This window comes from Rutidosis leptorrhynchoides, chromosome 5, assembly GCF_046630445.1.
Source record: "Rutidosis leptorrhynchoides isolate AG116_Rl617_1_P2 chromosome 5, CSIRO_AGI_Rlap_v1, whole genome shotgun sequence".
In the NCBI taxonomy this organism is placed as follows: domain Eukaryota; kingdom Viridiplantae; phylum Streptophyta; class Magnoliopsida; order Asterales; family Asteraceae; genus Rutidosis; species Rutidosis leptorrhynchoides.
The window spans coordinates 6242292-6263296 of record NC_092337.1 but is presented as its reverse complement, the minus strand read 5'-3'; the positions used below and the strand labels follow the sequence as shown (position 1 = coordinate 6263296).

The 21005-nt window shown below is 34.2% G+C and overlaps 1 protein-coding gene across 1 annotated transcript; it reads left to right on the top strand.

Annotated features, from left to right (window-relative positions):
- Positions 1 to 601: 601 nt before the first annotated feature.
- Positions 602 to 1558, top strand: LOC139847342 (uncharacterized mitochondrial protein AtMg00810-like). The gene is made up of 2 exons (XM_071837009.1): positions 602 to 706; positions 794 to 1558. The coding sequence occupies exons 1-2, from the start codon at positions 602 to 604 to the stop codon at positions 1556 to 1558; spliced, it is 870 nt and encodes a 289-aa protein (XP_071693110.1).
- Positions 1559 to 21005: the final 19447 nt, after the last annotated feature.

The following is a 21005-nucleotide window of genomic DNA, read 5'->3' as shown; positions in this document are numbered from 1 at the left end:
ATGATAAGGGAAAGATGACTTAAGTAGTGATGACACTGGAGGAAATCTGCCAGATAGTACTGTCCCTACAGAACATACTGGTAGTAATTCAACTGATGCAACATTACATGCTAATAAGCATCACCCTGAGGGCACAACTGAAACTATTTTACAAGATAGTGATACACCAGGACCTTCTTTTACATTAAGAAGGTCACAAAGAGATTCTGTTAAGCCAAGAAAGTTTGACGATTATGTAATTGAAGGAAAAGTGAAATTTGGTATTGAAAAAACTGTTAATTACAGTAATTTAACATATGAGAATTTCTGTTTTGTTACTTCTATTAACAAAAGCTTTGTACCCACAACTTACTGGGAAGCTAGTAAGTTTCAACATTGGGTAGATGCTATGAACTTGGAAATGAAAGCGCTTTACAGAAATAATACTTGAGAATTAACAATTTTACCTCAAGATAGAAAACCGATTAGATGTAAGTGGGTATATAAAATCAAATATAAATCAAATGATCAAATAGATAGGTATAAAGCAAGACTTGTGGCCAAAGGATATAACCAAAGAGAAGGCATTGACTTTGATGAAACCTTCTCACCAGTAGTCAAAATGACTACTGTTAGGTGTGTTATAAGTCTTGCTGTTACTAATGGATGGTATTTATATCAGTTAGATGTGAATAATGCTTTCTTATATGGTGATTCTGATGAGGATGTGTATATGTCTTTGCCCTTAGGTTACTTTAGTGAATCTGAGAAAAGAGTCTGCAAATTAAAAAAGATTTTATATGGTTTAAAGTAGGCTCCAAGAAAGTGGAATGAGAAATTAACCTGTGCTTTGAGTGAACATGGATTTGTTCAAAGTAAAAATGATTATTCACTGTTTGTAAAGTCTGAAAAGAACATCTTTGCTATTCTTCTTGTTTATGTTGATGATATTGTGATAACTGGGAATGATGTGAATGAAATAAAAAGGTTTAAACAGTTTCTTAGTTTAGAGTTTCTAATAAAGGACTTAGGTGTTTTAAAATATTTTATGGGAATAGAAGTATTGAAAACAAAAACAGGAGTTTGTTTGTCACAAAGAAAGTATTGTCTTGAATTGTTATCTCAGTTTGGTATGCTTTGTTGTAAACCTGCACCAACTCCATTGGGGTCTGGTTTAATTTTAAATACTGAACAAACTGAGAATAACATATTATTATCCAATATTGATGAATATCAGAAACTTATTGGTAAACTAATCTATCTAACTTTAACCAGACCTGACATATCTTATTATGTGCATTTATTGAGTCAGTTTATGCATTCTCCATTAAGTTCACATTATAAATGTGCTTTGAGACTTTTGAGGTATCTTAAAGGTGCTCCAGGTTTAGGAGTACATATTTCTAAATCTATTAATATGGGTTTGGTTGCTTATGTGGATTCTGATTGGGGTAAAGCATGTATGGTTAGAAAATCTGTAACAGGTTTCTGTACATTCTTGAATGATTCCATAGTTTCATGGAAAAGTAAAAAACAAAGTACAATCTCTAGATCATCACCAGAGGCTGAAGGGCATTAGCTGATGTTACATGTGAGATCATATGGATCTTGAAGCTTCTTGATGAGTTTAAACATAACTGTGTTTTACCAGTCAAAATTTTTGTTGATAATAAAGCAGCTATAAAAATAGCATCTAATCTTGTGTTTCATGAAAAAATAAAACATCCTGAAATAGACTTACACTTTGTAAGAGAAAAACTGTCTTTGAGAATTATTCATGTTGAAAAAATAGAGTCTGCAAACAACACTACAGACCTATTTACTAAAGGTATAAATTATAACAACCCGAAAATTTCCGGCAAAAATTTAAACCTAACTCTTATATGATTTCATTTAACCTCGACAAATTTCGACGATTCACGAACAATTATTTGTAAATAATAATACATTAGTATTAATTTATTATATTAATATTATTATTATTAATATAATATTTAACAATATTATCATAATCATTTACAACTATCATTACCAGTATTGTCAAAAACAATATTATTATTATTATTATTATTATTATTATTATTATTATTATTATTATTATTATTATTATTATTATTATTATTATTATTATTATTGTTATTGTTATTATTATTATTATTATTATTATCAAAATTATTATTATTATTTATCATTTATTATGATGATTAGTAATATCATTAACATAATATATATCATTAACATTATTATTATTATTATTATTATTATTATTATCATTTAAGTATTATCATTACTAATATTATTTTTATTAGTATTATTATTATTGTTACTAATATTATTATTATTAACATTATATAGTTATCATTATTAATAATGATAATTTAACATTTTTATTAAAATTATTATTGTTATTATTATTATTAATATTAACATATTATTATTAATTATTAATATCATTATTAAACTTGATATTAATTATTATTATTATCATTATAATTATTATGATTAATATTTATTATTAATATTACTATTATTAATTTATTATTAAAATTTAAAAAAAAAGATGAAACAGACATGTCGCCAATTTTTAATTTTTATTCAAATCGTGATATTTTTTTTATTCATCTACTGGTTTCGGTTTTGTTTGGATACTGCTTTAATCATTCAATTACATATTATATACATATATCGATCTGCATTTGTTGAATTAAAACAGAGATTAAATATAAAAAAAAATATAAACCGTACCTTGTTCTTGACTTAAATTACCAAAACCTTGAATCCAATCAATTTTAAAAATCTATAAATGCAGCTGTGTTTAGGATCTCATACTCAAACTATCTGCAAAATTTGAGGTTCCAATTCGTTCTATCGATTTCTAATTTTGAGGTCAAAGTTTATTTTTAAAAAGTCAACTATTTCGTTCTTGGTAAAATTCGAAGTCATTGTGATGTTTCCAGTTAAATTTATGATTGAGAAAGCTTATAGGTATGATTTAGAAACTTTTTCATGTAGGAATCATGAGATAAAACGTTCGAAAAATCAAAATTCAAATTTTTTTTTTTTAAACAGCGAACAGTAGATGCTTCTTTTTTTTAATTTTTTTTCTTTTTTTTTTATTTATCAAGAACCCCTCTTTCTAGTATTATGGTTGTTTACAAGTATTAAGGGAAGCCACAAATTCGTTTTTTTTTTAGTATTTAATTCGTTCATGGTCGACTGTATATTAGTGAAGAAGAAGATGAAATAATCAAAAGAGAAAATGGGTTATATTTAAGGGGGAGGGATTAATTCCAGAAAGAAAGAAACGGAGGCGTGGCCTTGGGTGTTTTGTGTAACCGAGAGGTCTCGGGTTCGAGCCCGGGCTGTGGCATAATTTTTTTTTAAAAAGCCTAATCTTTTGAGGTAGCATTTTTATTTTATTTTTATTGGTGTTATTATTATTATTATTATTATTATTATTATTATTATTATTATTATTATTATTATTATTATTATTATTATTATTATTATTATTATTATTATTATTATTAAGTATAAGTATTATCATTAAGATTATTATTAGTAATATCATTATGATTAAAATTATTATTATTATTATCATCATTATAAAACTAATTAATAGTATTATCATTATTGTTATTACTGGTATTAGTATTATTATTATTATTAATAACATGATTCTAAAACTATTATTATCATTATTATTATTATTATTATTATTATTATTATTATTATTATTATTATTATTATTATTATTATTATTACTACAACAAAATAATACAAACTCTTTATTCATTAATCTTATTAATATTATTTTATCAGATAAATATTTATATATAGAATATATATATATATATATATATATATATATATATATATATATATATATATATATATATATAAGTATATATACATAAATATATAACAATTGAAATAATATATATAAACTTGTTCGATTACGAAAATACGTTTTAATATATATAATTGATATAGGTTCGTGATTCCGAGGTCAACTTTGTACTTGTTCAGTGCCATCCTATGCATATTTACTACAAAGTATCGTATCGTATCGTGTAACGACCCAAACCAAACCACCATCGAACCCGCGAAAAATATCAAAAAAAAAAAATTTGTTTGTTCAGCAATTGGCGCGGCGCGCCAATACCCCGCGCGGTGCGCCGATCTGGTCTGTCCAAAAAGTCTTGAAATGTGAAAAAGATTGGCCACTTCCCGACATAATTAGACAAAATGCTTTTAACAACATATTCAAATATGTACAACTAACACTTTTCAAACATAAAATAAGTTTTACAAAGCGGGGCCCACATCGACCGTTTTACGAGTTTAATACATAACGAGAGTTTCGACCGCAAAAGTTTAAATACCAAACGACCCTACGAGCATGGTGTTTGGGGTTAAACTACCCAAGTCTCGGTCAAACCCCAAAAGCTAATATCTCCAAAAGCGTCTCCTAACACGACGGGATCTCTACTCCAAACAAACGCCCTTACCTTTGTCCATACCTGAGCCTATAAAAAGGTAAACAATGAGAGGGTAAGCAAAGTTTAGTGAATGCAATAATTACACATACATATATATAACTCATCTATTTGTAATCACATTCACCAAATACCTCATACGAACTTGTAACTCAATTAGCATGTCATCGTACCCAAAACACTTAACAAGTCGTACATTAACACAAAACCGCATTAGCATATACTCAACACAATGTATATATATAAACAATATGCTAAATAATCGACAATCTCAATATGGTTAACCATAAACGCTATGGTGCTACCGGCTCTTGGTTCACACCATACGCATTTGAGTCATACTCTTTTATAGTGCTACCGGCTCGTGGTTCACACTCGATGCTACCGGCTCGTGGTTCACACTCGATGCTACCGGCTCGTGGTTCACATCTTATTTTATAGTGCTACCGGCTCGTGGTTCACACTCGATGCTACCGGCTCGTGGTTCACATCTAGTTTATAGTGCTACCGGCTCGTGGTTCACACTCGATGCTACCAGCTCGTGGTTCACATCTTATCGCACACATGTTATGGCACTACCGGCTCGATGGTTCATACCATAACACCCACAAATAAACACATCATATACACATACGTATAATTACTCCACTCACCTCGAAAACTCTTGTGAAAGATAATCAAGCTCAGAAATCTTCAATGTAACGTACCTATTACATTATACATAATATCAATCACAAACTCAAGTTGTTCAACTAACTAAAACTCCATTCTAGTGTTATCTTGACCCATGGTGCAATTTCGACCCATTTACACCCTTAACCCTAATATTTGGGTTAACATCCCTAAAACCCTAATCCTTAGCCAAGTTAGGTTTAAAATGCATTTCAACACAAGGTTTATGCATTACACAACAACATTAACTAACTTAGGTCCATTTTGACCCATTTGACCAAATTAAGGTCAACACACCCATTTCGGGTCATCCACCAACCCACACAACGCCCATTTACTTAGATATAGGTATGCTAGTAACTAACTAACAAATTTAAGCTTTCAAACATCAATTAATACTTGAAAACCCTAGGTTAGTCATCTTTGGGTCTTCATGACCCAAATTCACCCAAAACACCCAATTTACTAACAAAGTGGGTTTTAAGTTCACCATTAACCCTAACACTAACCCTTTCACAAAATTAAATTAGGAAATTAAGATTAGAGCATACCACTACAATCAAAACATAGCTAGAGGATAGATGAACAACTTTAAAGCTTGCACTTAGACCAGAAATCGGCTTCTTCTTCCTTGATTTGAGTTCTCTCACTCTAGAAAACCCCTTTCTCTAACTAAATTAATTTGGAAGAGGTGAAGTAGGTGAAAATGGTGTTATGAGGCTCACCAAACTGAATCTAGAACCTTAAAGTCGGCCCTTTAGTGAATTTACCAATTTGCCCTCAAAATATCTAATTAAAAGAGAAGGGAATCTGTCACAGACCAATGGCGCGGCGCGCCAAAGGCCTGCGCGGCGTACCATTCCCCCAGATCATATTCTTTCTCCTTTTAAATATGTACAACAAAACCCCAACTTCAAGCATCTTATTTACGCTTATGTACACAACAAATATTTGGGTCTTACAACTCTCCCCCACTTGAATCGGAGCGCGTCCTCGCGATCCAAGCCGCATGACAAGAAGGAAGATAAACTAACACGAATTCTTCGGGCTCCCACGTAAACTCGGAACCTTTACTCCGACGCCATTGAACTTTAAAAGTCCTCACTTCTTTATTTCTCAACCTTTTGACCTTCTCATCGAGTATGGCAATCGGCTCCTCAATATATTCTAACTTGTTGTTTAGCTCAATTTCTTCTAATGGTACCCAAGATGAATCATCTGCAAGACACTTACGGAGATGGGAGACATGGAAAGTATTATGAATCCCCTCAAGCTCTTCGGGTAATTCTAAACGATACGCGACTTCACCAACACGAGCTAAAACCTTAAATGGCCCAATAAACCGAGGAGCTAACTTTCCCCATTTTCGAAATCGAATAATACCTTTCCATGGCGAAACCTTAAGCATCACCATGTCACCTTCTTGAAATTCGATTGTTCGTCTACGTTTATCGGCATATGACTTTTGTCTATCTTGAGCCTTCTTCAAGTGATCCCGAATAATATCAATCTTGTTATTCGTCTCTAAAACCAAATCGGTACTCCCGATTTCTCTTTGACCAATTTCACCCTAACAAATCGGAGTTCGGCACCTCCGCCCATAAAGCAACTCGTAAGGTGGCATCCCGATACTAGTATGATAACTATTATTGTACGAGAATTCCACCAAAGGTAAGTGCTCGTCCCAACTCCCACCAAAATCAATATTACAAGCCCGTAACATATTCTCCAAAGTTTGATTCGTACGTTCGGTTTGACCGTCCATTTGAGGATGATACGCCGTGCTCAATTTCAATTGTGTACCCATATCTTCGTGAAACTTTTCCCAAAACCGAGATGTAAAACGGGTATCTCGATCCGAAATAATAGATATAGGAACACCGTGTCGAAAGATGACTTCCTTGATGAACAACTTAGCCAAGATCTCCGACGATATCGCTTCCCGAATGGGAAGAAACAAAGCACTTTTCGTCAGTCGATCAACTATAACCCAAATCGAATCAAATTGGGTTCTCGCCGTTTTAGGTAACTTTGTGATGAAATCCATGGTAATGTGCTCCCATTTCCATTTCGGGATTTATAACGGTTGTAACTTACCATACGGCTTTTGGTGCTCGGCCTTAACTTGAAAACACGTGGTGCATTGCTCAACATACTTCACAACATCACGTTTCATGCCCGGCTACCAATAATCTTTTCTTAAATATAGATACATTTTCGTCGCGCCCGGATGAATGGAATACTTTGACTTATGTGCTTCATCAAGTAGCACTTGTCGATAATCACCCATCATAGGCACCCACACTCTTCCTTGAAAAGACAACAAACCACGCGAGCCCATAGTAATGAACTCCGATTGCCCCATGATTCGTTTCGCATGCTTGTTGTGAACGTAAGCCTGTATTTGAATCACACCAAGTTTTTCAAGAAAATCGTTAGTAATAATCATACGTAACAATCCCAATCGTAACGCCGGGTGATGACTCTTTCGACTTAACGCAACCGCGACCACATTCGCCTTGCCCGGATAATAAAGTATTTCACAATCATAATCTTTCACTACATCCATCCACCTACGTTGGCGATAATTCAAATCTCATTGATTGAAGAGGTGTTTCAAACTCTTATGATCCGAATAAATCGTACTCTTGACACCATACAAGTAATGGCGCCAAATTTTCAACGCATGCACAACCGCCGCCAACTCAAGATCATGAGTCAGATATCTCGTTTCTTGTTCCTTTAGTTGTCGAGAGGCATAAGCGATGACTTCACCTCTTTGCATTAGAACACACCCGAGCCCATTTAACTAAGCATCACAATAAACCGTCATGTCTTCCACTCCTTCTGGCAACACTAACACCGGAGCTTGACACAATTTCTCTTTTAGCAATTGAAAAGAAATTTCTTGCTCGTTCTCCCAAGTAAATCTCGCGTTCTTCCTCATCAATTTCGTCAACGAAGAAGCGATCTTAGAAAAGTCTTGGATAAACCGACGATAATAACCGGCCAATCCGAGGAAACTTCGGATTTCCGTAGGCGTAGTCGATCGTTCCCAACTCTTCACCGTCTCTATTTTCCCCGGATCTACTTGAATACCGTCTTTGTTCACAATGTGGCTAAGGAATTGAACCTCCCTTAGCCAAAATTCACATTTGGAGAACTTAGCATACAACTTCTCCTTTTGTAACGTCTTCAATACTTCGCGAAAATGACGTTCATGTTCGTTCATACTTTTCGAGTAGACTAGTATGTCATCAATGAACACAATCACCGACTTGTCCAACATAGGTTGGCACACTCGGTTCATAAGATCCATGAATGCCGCCGGTGCATTCGTAAGACCAAAAGGCATTACCACAAACTCAAAATGCCCATAACGCGTTCGAAAAGCCGTTTTCTCGATATCTTCCTCACGAACCCGCATTTGGTGATAGCCGGATCGTAGGTCGATTTTAGAGAAATACGTTGCACCTTGGAGTTGGTCAAACAAATCGTTAATCCGAGGTAATGGATAACGATTCTTGATCGTCACTTTATTTAACTCCCGATAATCGATGCACATCCGCATACTACCATCCTTCTTCTTTACGAATAAAACCGGAGCGCCCCATGGCGAAGCACTCTGTCGAACAAAACCCTTCTCAAGCAACTCTTGGGTTTGATTTAATAACTCTTGCATTTCCGTCAGCGCTAAACGATAAGGAGTTTTAGCAATGGGGGTAGCCCCCGGAACCAACTCAATGCGAAATTCAACTTTTCTTTCCGCCGAAACACCCGGTAACTCGTCCGGAAAAACGTCTTCGAATTCACTAACCACCGGAATTTCACGAATGGGTGGTGGCTCATCACGAGTATCAACAACATGGGCAAGAAAAGCCATGCCACCACTATCGAGGAGACGACGTGCCCGTGAAAAAATGCATATCGGCACAAGTCTTCTACGCTTATCACTGTGAATAATTAACTCTCCCCCACTTGGGGCCTTTACACAAATAAATTTTTCATGGCATGCAATATCGGCTCTATTATGATCGAGCCAATCCATACCAACAACGATATCGAAACCGCCCAAAGTCATCGGGATAAGATCAATCTTAAAGTTTTCGACACTAAAAACGACATCGCAATTTTTACACACATCAACCACTAGCACCGTCTTGCCATCCACTATTTCGACTTCTACTGGACGACTTAACTTAGCTAACGGTCTATTAAGTCTAGGCACAAATTTTGGAGATACAAACGACAAATTTGCACCACTATCAAATAGAATCCTTGCCGGATTAGAGTTAACCATAAAAGTACCTGAAACAACTTCGTTGGATTGCTTGGCCTCATCATTAGTCATCAAGTAATTGCGACCCCTAGCCGTATCCGCCACTCTCTCCAACTTCTTCACATGATCATTATTCAAATCGGGACATTCCGGCCTCTTGTGTCCCTCTTTACCACAATTAAAACAAGTAAGCTTGGTCGTCGCCTTGGTACAATCATGGGCGATGTGCCCTCTTTGATTACAATTATAACACGTGGGTCCGAAACCTCCAGAAGCACCCTTCTTCACACTATTAACGCTTTCAGAGCCTTTCTTGTTCTTTTTATTTGAAAAGTTCGAATAACTCGAACCTTCAAACTTTCTCTTCGAAAAAGTGAAATCGCTTTTCCTTGGAACCTCCGCCTCAAAACCCCTAGCCAATTCGTATAAATCTTCAAATGACTTAGCCATTCCCCGGCTAATCTTACCCTTCAACTCATCACTTAAAGTACGGTAGAAATCTAGCATCAACTTGTGATCATCACCAACATACTCCGGACAAAAACAAGTCTTTGCCAAGAAGGTAGACTTGAGAGTAACCAAGTCCATTGAACCTTGTCGCAAATTGTGCAACTCGTCCCGGATTTTATCAAGATCGAAAGAAGTTCGGTATTCTTGGAAAAATTCCTTCTTAAACTCCTCCCATGTCAAACACATTAATTGCTCTTCCGCATATAATTTGATTTTATCGTCCCACCACAACTTACCCTCTTCGCGCAACATGCTAGACCCATACCTCGTCTTCTTCTTGGGAGGACACTCCGCGGTATGAAACGCTCTCTCGATATCGGAAATCCAACAAGTGCTTTTCAATGGATCCCTCACCCCATTAAACATCGGAGGTTGAGTATCCTTGAAATTTTTGTAGTGGAAGTCCCGTCTTCCACCCCCACCACTACCTTCACCCCCTTCGCCTCGAGGATAAAGGTTTCTAGCCTCTAAAGCCTCCTCTATTGCGGCTTTCATTCATTCATTGATCATTTCGGTCACTTATCCATCAACCGACTCTTGGAAGACCTTTCGGACGTCGTCAAGAAAATCCTTCTTTAGCCTTTTAAAGATGGCCTCAACCTTGGCCGTGAGTTCAACGTCCTCACTCGTACTCCCGTCATTGGTGTCGTGTCCATTTCTCATCTTCATTCTATAAAACGAAGTAAATTAAGCAACAAAATGAAATGACTTAACACATATGTATATACATATACACCACACTACCCCATCTTGCTCAACAATCATTGTACATCGCTTGTTTGACACGATTTGAACCTGTAACAATGGTAGCTAATCATTGTTACGCGAGCACATCGCATTAACTCACTAGTATCACGTCTATCTCGCTTGACGATTTCAAATACCGCACAAAACAATAGCGCATGATTAGTCCACATAAACCTATGCACTAACCAAAACCCTATCCGACCCAAAGTCCTACAAGTCCCGCATAACGTGCACACAAAAAGTCTAAGTCTAGGCGCCTATCTCAAGTCACCTAAATCCCTTAGACCATGCTCTGATACCACTTGTAACAACCCAAACCAAACCACCATCGAACCCGCGAAAAATATCAAAAAAAAAAAAAAAAATTTGTTTGTTCAGCAACTGGCGCGGCGCGCCGATCAGGTCTGTCCAAAAAGTCTTGGAACGTAAAAAAGATTGGCCACTTCCCGACATAATTAGACAAAACGCTTTTAACAACATATTCAAATATGTACAACTAACACTTTTCAAACATAAAATAAGTTTTACAAAGCGGGGCCCACATCGGCCGTTTTACGAGTTTAATACATAACGAGAGTTTCGACCGGAAAAGTTTAAATACCAAATGACCCTACGAGCATGGTGTTTGGGGTTAAACTACCCAAGTCTCGGTCAAACCCCAAAAGCTAATATCTCCAAAAGCGTCCCCTAACACGACGGGATCTCTACTCCAAACAAACGCCCTTACCTTTGTCCATACCTGAGCCTATAAAAAGGTAAACAACGAGAAGGTAAACAAAGCTTAGTGAATGCAATAATTACACATACATATATATAACTTATCTATTTGCAATCACATTCACCAAATACCTCATATGAACTTGTAACTCAATTAGCATGTCATCGTACCCAAAACACTTAACAAGTCGTATATTAACACAAAACCGCATTAGCATATACTCAACACAATGTATATATATAAACAATATGCTAAATAATCGACAATCTCAATATGGTTAACCATAAACGCTATGGTGCTACCGGCTCGTGGTTCACACCATACGCATTTGAGTCATACTCTTTTATAGTGCTACCGGCTCGCGGTTCACACTCGATGCTACCGGCTCGTGGTTCACATCTTATTTTATAGTGCTACCGGCTCGTGGTTCACACTCGATGCTACCGGCTCGTGGTTCACATCTTATCGCACACATGTTATGGCACTACCGGTTCGATGGTTCATACCATAACACCCACAAATAAACACATCATATACACATACGTATAATTACTCCACTCACCTCGAAAACTCTTGTGAAAGATAATCAAGCTCGAAAATCTTCAATGTAATGTACCTATTACATTATACATAATATCAATCACAAACTCAAGTTGGTCAACTAACTAAAACTCCATTCTAGTGTTATCTTGACCCATGGTGCAATTTCGACCCATTTACACCCTTAACCCTAATATTTGGGTTAACATCCCCAAAACCCTAATCCTTAGCCAAGTTAGGTTTAAAACGCATTTCAACACAAGGTTTATGCATTACACAACAACATTAACTAACTTAGGTCCATTTTGACCCATTTGACCAAATTAAGGTCAACACACCCATTTTGGGTCATCTACCAACCCACACAACGCCCATTTACTTAGATATAGGTATGCTAGTAACTAACTAACAAATTTAAGCTTTCAAACATCAATTAATACTTGAAAACCCTAGGTTAGTCATCTTTGGGTCTTCATGACCCAAATTCACCCAAAACACCTAATTTACTAACAAAGTGGGTTTTAAGTTCACCATTAACCCTAACACTAACCCTTTCACAAAATTAAATTAGGAAATCAAGATTAGAGCATACCACTACAATCAAAATGTAGCTAGAGGATAGATGAACAACTTTAAAGCTTGCACTTAGACCCAAAATCGGCTTCTTCTTCCTTGGTTTGAGTTCTCTCACTCTAGAAAATCCCTTTCTCTCACTAAATTAATTTGGAAGAGGTGAAGTAGGTGAAAATGGTTGTCAGAGGCTCACCAAACTGAATCTAGAGCCTTAAAGTCGGCCCTTTAGTGAATTTACCAATTTGCCCTCAAAATATCTAATTAAAAGATAAGGGAATCTGTCACAGACCAATGGCGCGGCGCGCCATTCCCCCAGATCAGATTCTTTCTCCTTTTAAATATGTACAACAAAACCCCAACTTCAAGCATCTTATTTACGCTTATGTACACAACAAATATTTGGGTCTTACATATCGTATCGTGAGTTTTCATAGCTCCCTTTTTATATATATTTTTGGGCTGAGAATACATGCGCAACTTTTATAACTGTTTTACACATTAGACACAAATACCAACTATTAAATTGTGCGATATCTGGCTATGTCCTGCAAGTCCCCACTCTGACAAGGACAATACAACTTGTCACGGGGCAAACTTTGAAACTATTTAGTCTAAATATCACAAACTTGGCACTACTATTAGATCCCTGCGAGATCTACTTTTATAAATAAAAATCTTGTGGTCTATATCTATTACTAAAATCATTATTTATGACAAACATATGAACTCACTCAACCTCGTGTTGACTTTTTAAGCATGTTTATTCTCAGGTACTTAAATATTGCTTCCGCTGTATATCTGCTGCTTTGATGATGATTTCTTGCCATGCTTGGAGTCTTCATGCATTACTTACCAATTCATTTAAAAATATTTAATGCTCTAAATACAATGTAATCTATTTATCTTCCGCTGCAAAACTCAATAAAACGTCTCATATAGAGTCGTTCTCGTTTATACAACTGTGATTTGATATAATTAGTCACAAATACCCCAGGCCCTATTTGGGGGTGTGACAGAATTGGTATCAGAGCAGTTTTGTTGTAGAGAACCAGAATTGTATTTTAAGTGCGCCTTATACAATTAGGTACCTTAGCAATGTAGGACTACAACTTTTCTTGACCATAGTGCCTTTAATTGTTGCCTTTAATTGTTAAATGCTACACTATACCTTAGAAACTATGCTTATTAAATTCTTTAATCTTCCTTAGAATGCCAAGCCAATCTAAGAACTCTGCTCACTTTCCTAAGTACTATCCAATTCCGCCACCACATTTAAATGCGACACCGTTCTCGACATTCCTTTGTTATCTATCATGGTTTTGTGTATTACATATGTATTACATGAAATGGTATCCTTGATTCTTGAAATCTCTACTATTCATATTCATTTTTCAAAATCTTTGCTTTCTCGTTATTTTTTATCATTGAATTTTCTTGACGGATGGCGTTTACGAAACTCTAGAATGGAAGGGTTTGGATTACCGGTTTAAAGGATCCTATAGTTCAAGCCCCTAGACCTGAATAGGCCATCACGAATTGAAAGTCTTTAATCGAAAGATTATCAAATTACATATAATCTCGACATGTCATACCGCCATTATTGCATAAATGGAGTATTGAGACATCATATCTTATCATATCTATCCCAATAGACTTTGTATAACATTTTTCCTAAATTTCCTCCGTAAATTATGGAAATCTTTTGCTATATATACGTATTCAAGGAGGCGAATATATCATTCAATATTCAACACCCATTTCATATCAAACCCTATTCCAAACACATAATATGGATTCCTCGAACTCCTCGAGCACCAATGGCAGCGTAACCGGAACAAACGAACCAATCAGCCATCATCTTTTCTGGATGAATTGGGGGTGGGTTCGTAGCCGACTCAATCAATGGAGGCAAGAAGAAGGTGATCCATTCCACCAACTGAATTCACCACTTGGTGAAGAGACTGAAGCACTTACCGGCGAACCAGTCTAAAACACTATTTTCTCTCTTCTTTCTAGGGTATTCCATCACGATTATATAATATCGAAGATTCTAGATCTTATTCATCCCCTTGTTCCAACCGCCAATCATCCCAGTATAATAGAAGAAGTCAACGAGCTTCATGCTTGAGTGGTGGCTCTGTAGAATATGGTGCAATATCTACAAGCATCAGCAGCATAACCAGCACCACCAGTACCATCAGCATCATCACCAACATCACCAGTAACAACAACAACATCCGCATCCCACGCCTCAACATCACACTCGGTACCTCAAACATCAACATCATACGCCCATAGATACCAAGGAATATTAGTAATAATGAGTTAAGATGTATTGACTCATTCTTCCTGAAGATTATATATGTATACTTTATATATATATATATATATATATATATATATATGGTTTGGAACAATAATAAATCTTTTCGTACTAAAGCTATTACGTGTGAATCTTAACTAGTATGTACTACTTGGTTAATTCATATCACTAATATGCTATGATGTACATCATTCGTTAATGACTTAACAATCGTTAATCACTATTTCAGCACAAAAAACTCCATTTCATAATAAACCAAGTTCATTATTCAAATACATGTTTGATTGTATACTTTCATTTTTGATGTACTCGAAACCTTTTTAAAAATATTATTCGTGCCTTGCGAAGTTCAAAAGGATTCCATGAGCACCAACATCATATACCGAGGTATATCAATAACAATGAACGATGAAGTATTGATTCATAAGTTCATTAAAGCAATATTCCGCGACGATTATGTAATCTCTAAAGTTTTAGAGATTATTTATTCTCGTTTCAACCGTAAATCAAACGAGTTTAATATTATATGTTTAGAGGTTAAGTAGAATGAAAGAGTTATGTAACATGGCACATGATGAGGGTGTGATCTACTGTGAATCAGCATCACGTTCCATTAAAAACTCAGTATGACTTACTATAATATAACCACGTTGGCCTGACGTCATTATATTATACTAACTCATGCTTTAATTCCCAACACTACTCCAGAAATCATTCGTAATTATACTTAGATTTTGCAGAAGTTTCCAATATAAGGTAATACAGAAAGCACGAAGAGGTATATAATTTCGGACAAGAATACTTATGAAAATATCCTCAGAAATATCGAGGATATTTATGATGATATTTTGGAATTTCTAAGTTCGAAGGTTGATGAAGAAAGATTTTTCGCAAGATTTTAACATGAGTACGGAGCAAGATATTCGTTGAAGGTTTCATCGAATCCATAATTACCTGGATTCTTTGAATATAGGGCTTGGTCCTTGTATTTGTCCTTGGTCTCCTTCATGGTTAGCTCAATCTATTTTTCAGTACCAAATTTTCTATCGAGCGTTCCCAACATTCCATTCTTTATTATCAAACTTTTAGCCATTTAGACCATCTACAACACGCTGCTTCGTCAGCATTTTCAAAGTTAACGGATCTGGATTTTCGGTTATCAAACCGAGGGTTTTTAAGAATATTGAAGGTTTTTAGATGATTAAAGCTGATTGTGATCGTCAAGATACAAAGGATGTTTAAGATGAAATCAAGTGGCAGCTTGAAGAAATGTTTAGTTTCATATGTTATAATCAATATTTTAATTCATTTTAATTGTCCAATGTTATTAGTCCACAGTTATTAGTCCACAATTAGTAGTTCAACAATTCATATATTGTTTAATATATAATATTCGAATTAATTAATACGTATCGTGACCCATTGTATACATGTCTCGGACTAGATCACATTCAAAGTATATATATTATTTTGGAATCAACCTCAACCATGTATAGCTAACTCGATCATTACCGCATATAGAGTGTCTATGGTTATTCCAAATAATATATATAGATGCGTCGATATGATATGTCAAAACCTTGTATATGTGTCCCAATTTTTGAAGTGCGTAAAATAAATAACAGAAATTAAATAACGATAAATAAAATTGCGATAATTAAAATTGCGATATATAAATTGCGATAAATAAATGTAATAAGGAATTAACAGTTAGCGAGGAATAGTTAGCTAGGATTTTGTTAGCGTGGATTCTTAACAAAATTTCTCATAGTTAATTTGTTTGTTTCTAACAAATTTTATTTTTTTGTCCAATGTTTTCTTCATTATGCCACTTGTTGGATTCTGATAAGTCAAAATCCGATTATAAATTGAATGAAAATGGTTATTCTGTGGTGAACGGATTCATATATCTGTGGATGTAAATAGGATAGTCATTTGACCGTTAAATCAGATTTAAAGAATGTACTGTGTAACTTATTAATGTGAAATCTAAATATTCCCCGGGTATTACCTACCCGTTAAAATATTTTCACCATTAACAGTTTGTACAAAAGAATTTTTAATTACAATCTTTATGAAAACATATATACATATATATTTTCTTCAGATGTAATCATGGATTTAATGAGTCAATATAATATTAGACTCATTTGATTTTCGTTTTGAGCTAGAATAAGTAATCTCTAAAACTATTAGGAACCACATATTCTTCGCAGAATATTTCTTCAATGAAGTTATGGATCAATACTTCATCGTTAACTATTAGGAACCACATATTCTTCGCAGAATATTTCTTCAATGAAGTTATGGATCAATACTTCATCGTTCATTGTTGTTGGTACTCCTTGGTATCTATGGTGTGTATGAAGTTGATGCTCGGGTTACAGATTACGATGTTGAGGTGTGGGATGCTAATGTTGATGTGATGGTACTGTTGGTGTAGTTGATGGTGTTGTTGAAGCTGGTAAGTTTTGCACCATATTCTCCAAATTTATTACTCGAGCACGACGCTCGTTGATTTCCTCCATTACCCCAGGATGATTTTCAGTTTAAACGAGCGGATGAATAAGATCTAGAATATGAGATAGTATATAATCGTGATGAGATACTCTGGAAATGAGAGAGAAAATAGTATTACGAACAGGCTCGCCGGTAAGTGCTTCAGGTTCTTCGTCAAGAGGTGAATTCAGTTAATGGAAAGGATCGCCTTCTTCTTGTCTTAAATGATTAAGTAGCCTACGAACCCATCCCCAATTCATCCAGAAGAGATGATGACTAATTGGTTAATCCATTCCGTTTACACTATTTTCGGAGCTCGAGTGGAAATCCATATTAGAATAGCTGTCAGAATCTAAGGAATTTGAACTAGTTGTGAGTTCCATCTTGTACGGTTAGATAAAGGGTTTTCGATAGGGAAAAGATTATAGGATTTAGTTTGGTATTCTTCAATACATAATTTACTTATGTATATAGAATACCAAAATCCCATAAGTCACGGAGGAATCTTCAGAAGCTGTCGACAAAGTTTATAGTAACTGATACGCTAGGATATGAATTTATCTATACACTATCTGTCAAATAAGTGCAGGAAGTTGTGTCTAGACTTAGGAATGATAAACAGGTAATTTTCGACAAGAAATGATAAGCAAAATTTTGACATGCAGCTAAGGTCGAAGTCCAGACTCACTTAATGCATCCTAACAACTATCAGTTAGATACACTAATGCAAGACCTGATTCTCTAGGACCAACGCTCCGATACTAACTTTAACACCCGTCCTAATCAACCTGGACGAAGTCATCAACATCTGGTCACATTGCGAGGTACTGACCTAAATATGCCATGAATGACTCCAAGTAATATCTTTAAAATGAGCAAATGCACAACGGAAGATTTCTTTCATACCTAAGAATAAACATGCTTAAAAGTGTCAACCAAAAGGTTGGTGAGTTCATAGGTTTATCATAACAATCATTTCAATATATTAATAGACCACGAGATTTTCGTTTATAAATATATGTACACTCGCAAGTGTATAAAACCGTTCTGCTTATGTTGAGGCCTCAGTAACCAACCTTAACAATAATATAATAAGTCATCTTCGTAAAGATAGATATGTACACTCGCAATTATATAAATAATCCTAGAAGTACTAAACATCCGCCCACTAGCTCTTATGTCTAGTGCAACCTACAGGATGAGGGTGTTAAGCCCGATAGATCTATCTTTAGGATTCGCGCTTATATGCTCTTACAACATATAACTAAATTACCTAGCACATCAATCCGCAGAATATCATTTTTAATCACTTGTCTCTATTTCGTAAAGCATTTAAAAAATATTGCATGTATTCTCAGCCCAAAATATATATATATTGCAAAAGCAATTAAAAAGGGAGCAAATGAAACTCACTATACGATATTTTGTAGTAAAAAATATGCATACGACGGAACTGAACAATGCAAGGTTGGCCTCGAATTCACGAACCTATATCATTCATATATATATATATATATATATATATATATATATATATATATATATATATATATATATATATATATATATATATATATATATATATATATATATATATATATATATATATATATATTAACACATATACTTGTAATCGAACAAATTTATATATTATTATTATTATATGTTCCATTAATAACTTAATTAACTATATTTATTTTATATTCTTTAGATAAATAATTAGTATTTATTATAAAAATATCAATATAGTTATGTTATATGTAATATATATATATATATATATATATATATATATATATATATATATATATATATATATATATATATATATATAATATTTATTTGATAAAATATTGTTAAAAATAATAATGATGAATAAAAAGTTGTGTTATTTTGTAATAATAATAATAATCATGATAATAATAATAATCATTATAATAATAATGTTAATAGTAATAAAAATCATGTTAATGTTAATAATAATAATAATAATAATAATAATAATAATAATAATAATAATAATAATAATAATAATAATAATAATAATAATAATAATAATAATAATAATTATTATTATTATAATAATAGAAATCTACCATTTAATCAAGTGTGATATTGGGTCTCGATTGGAACAAACAAGCAGCAACCCAAGTTTTAAAACCCATTCATATGTTCAAGCCCAACTCAAAGCCTAGTACTATGCCTGATGGGCCACAGCAGCCCAAGTTTTAAGACAGATTTTAATTTTTTTAAAAATGCAGTCGCCTAGTTTTGAACCTACAACCTCTCGTTCAACAAACAATCTACTGAACCATTCCTCTACTTGTTATTTTATGATTTAATCCTTACATTAATTCTTTTATCTCCTATATGTCTGCTGTCTTCTTCATAAACAAAACCCATTTAATTAACATCTTCATCATCATCCACATCCTTTATCATTTGTCATCATTAACATCTTAAGTTAACAGGAACATCAAAAAAATATTTTTTTTACAATCTATATCAACTATTCATCATATTCAACAACATCATCTTACATCATTTTCCATCATCAGCATCATGCTTCACCATTCTCTTGACGTCATCGTCTACATCATCGTGACTCACCTTCATCCTTTCATTTTATCTTCATCATCATTCGATTTATCTTCACTCATCATCGTTAACAACAAAAAAAATGATGTTTATTGGTGGTGGTAAAACCGACAGCAGCAGCAGTAACACAGAAGCATTTTGGGACCCAAAAGGTGGCAGTTTGGTGGTGCTTTTATGGCGGACAGTAGCAACAAAACAAGCAGCTGCAGGTGGTACTTTTGCAGGCTGTTGTGGGGGGGTTTTGGTGGTCGAAAAACAGCAGCCATTAGTTGCAGATGGTGGCGACAGGCTGCTCAAAAAGTAGCAGTGGGTAGGCGTTTGTAGGCTTCATAAAAATGGCAAGGCTAATGGCGGTTTGTGGTGGTTTCGAGTGGAGGATGGTGGCGAAGGTGGCTCACGAAAATGAAGCTGAAAGTAGAAGATGGGTTGTCAATGATTGAAGAAGAAGAAGGTGATTGAATGAATGTTAGGTGATGGTGGTTGTCTATGTATGTTCCCATATGCATAAATATGTAGACATATATCATTTAGATATAAGAGTTAGACAAACACAGTACTACATAAATTAATTAAGAACAGTAAATCAATTCAATCAATATCAATTCAGTGCATTCACGGGTATAACTTCAACCAATGAGAATAAAATAATAATAACATAAATTTATATTAAACGTGTAAAATATAATTAGCAGCCATCATTTTGTTTATTATCTACCGACAGTTATCATGGATAGTACTATCATGTCCATTGCTAAACAGTTAATGTATAAAAGTGTTCCTAAAAATCTCAAATTTTTAGCTTAAATATATTTAATTATTTCAGTCATTAACTGTTTGAAACCTGATCAAAAAGGTTCGTCTAATAATTATTTTTTTAGTTCCAAGTAATATGTACGGAGTATTATTATTCAAAGTAGGAAGATAAATATATTTTTATTAAATCTATATTTTATGTAACTTATTAATGGATCAACATTTATTTTTAGATTCTCCAAACATTTGTACTAAACTTGTTTAATAATGATCGAATCACAAATGAGTGAAATCGTCGTTTACTAAATAGATTCG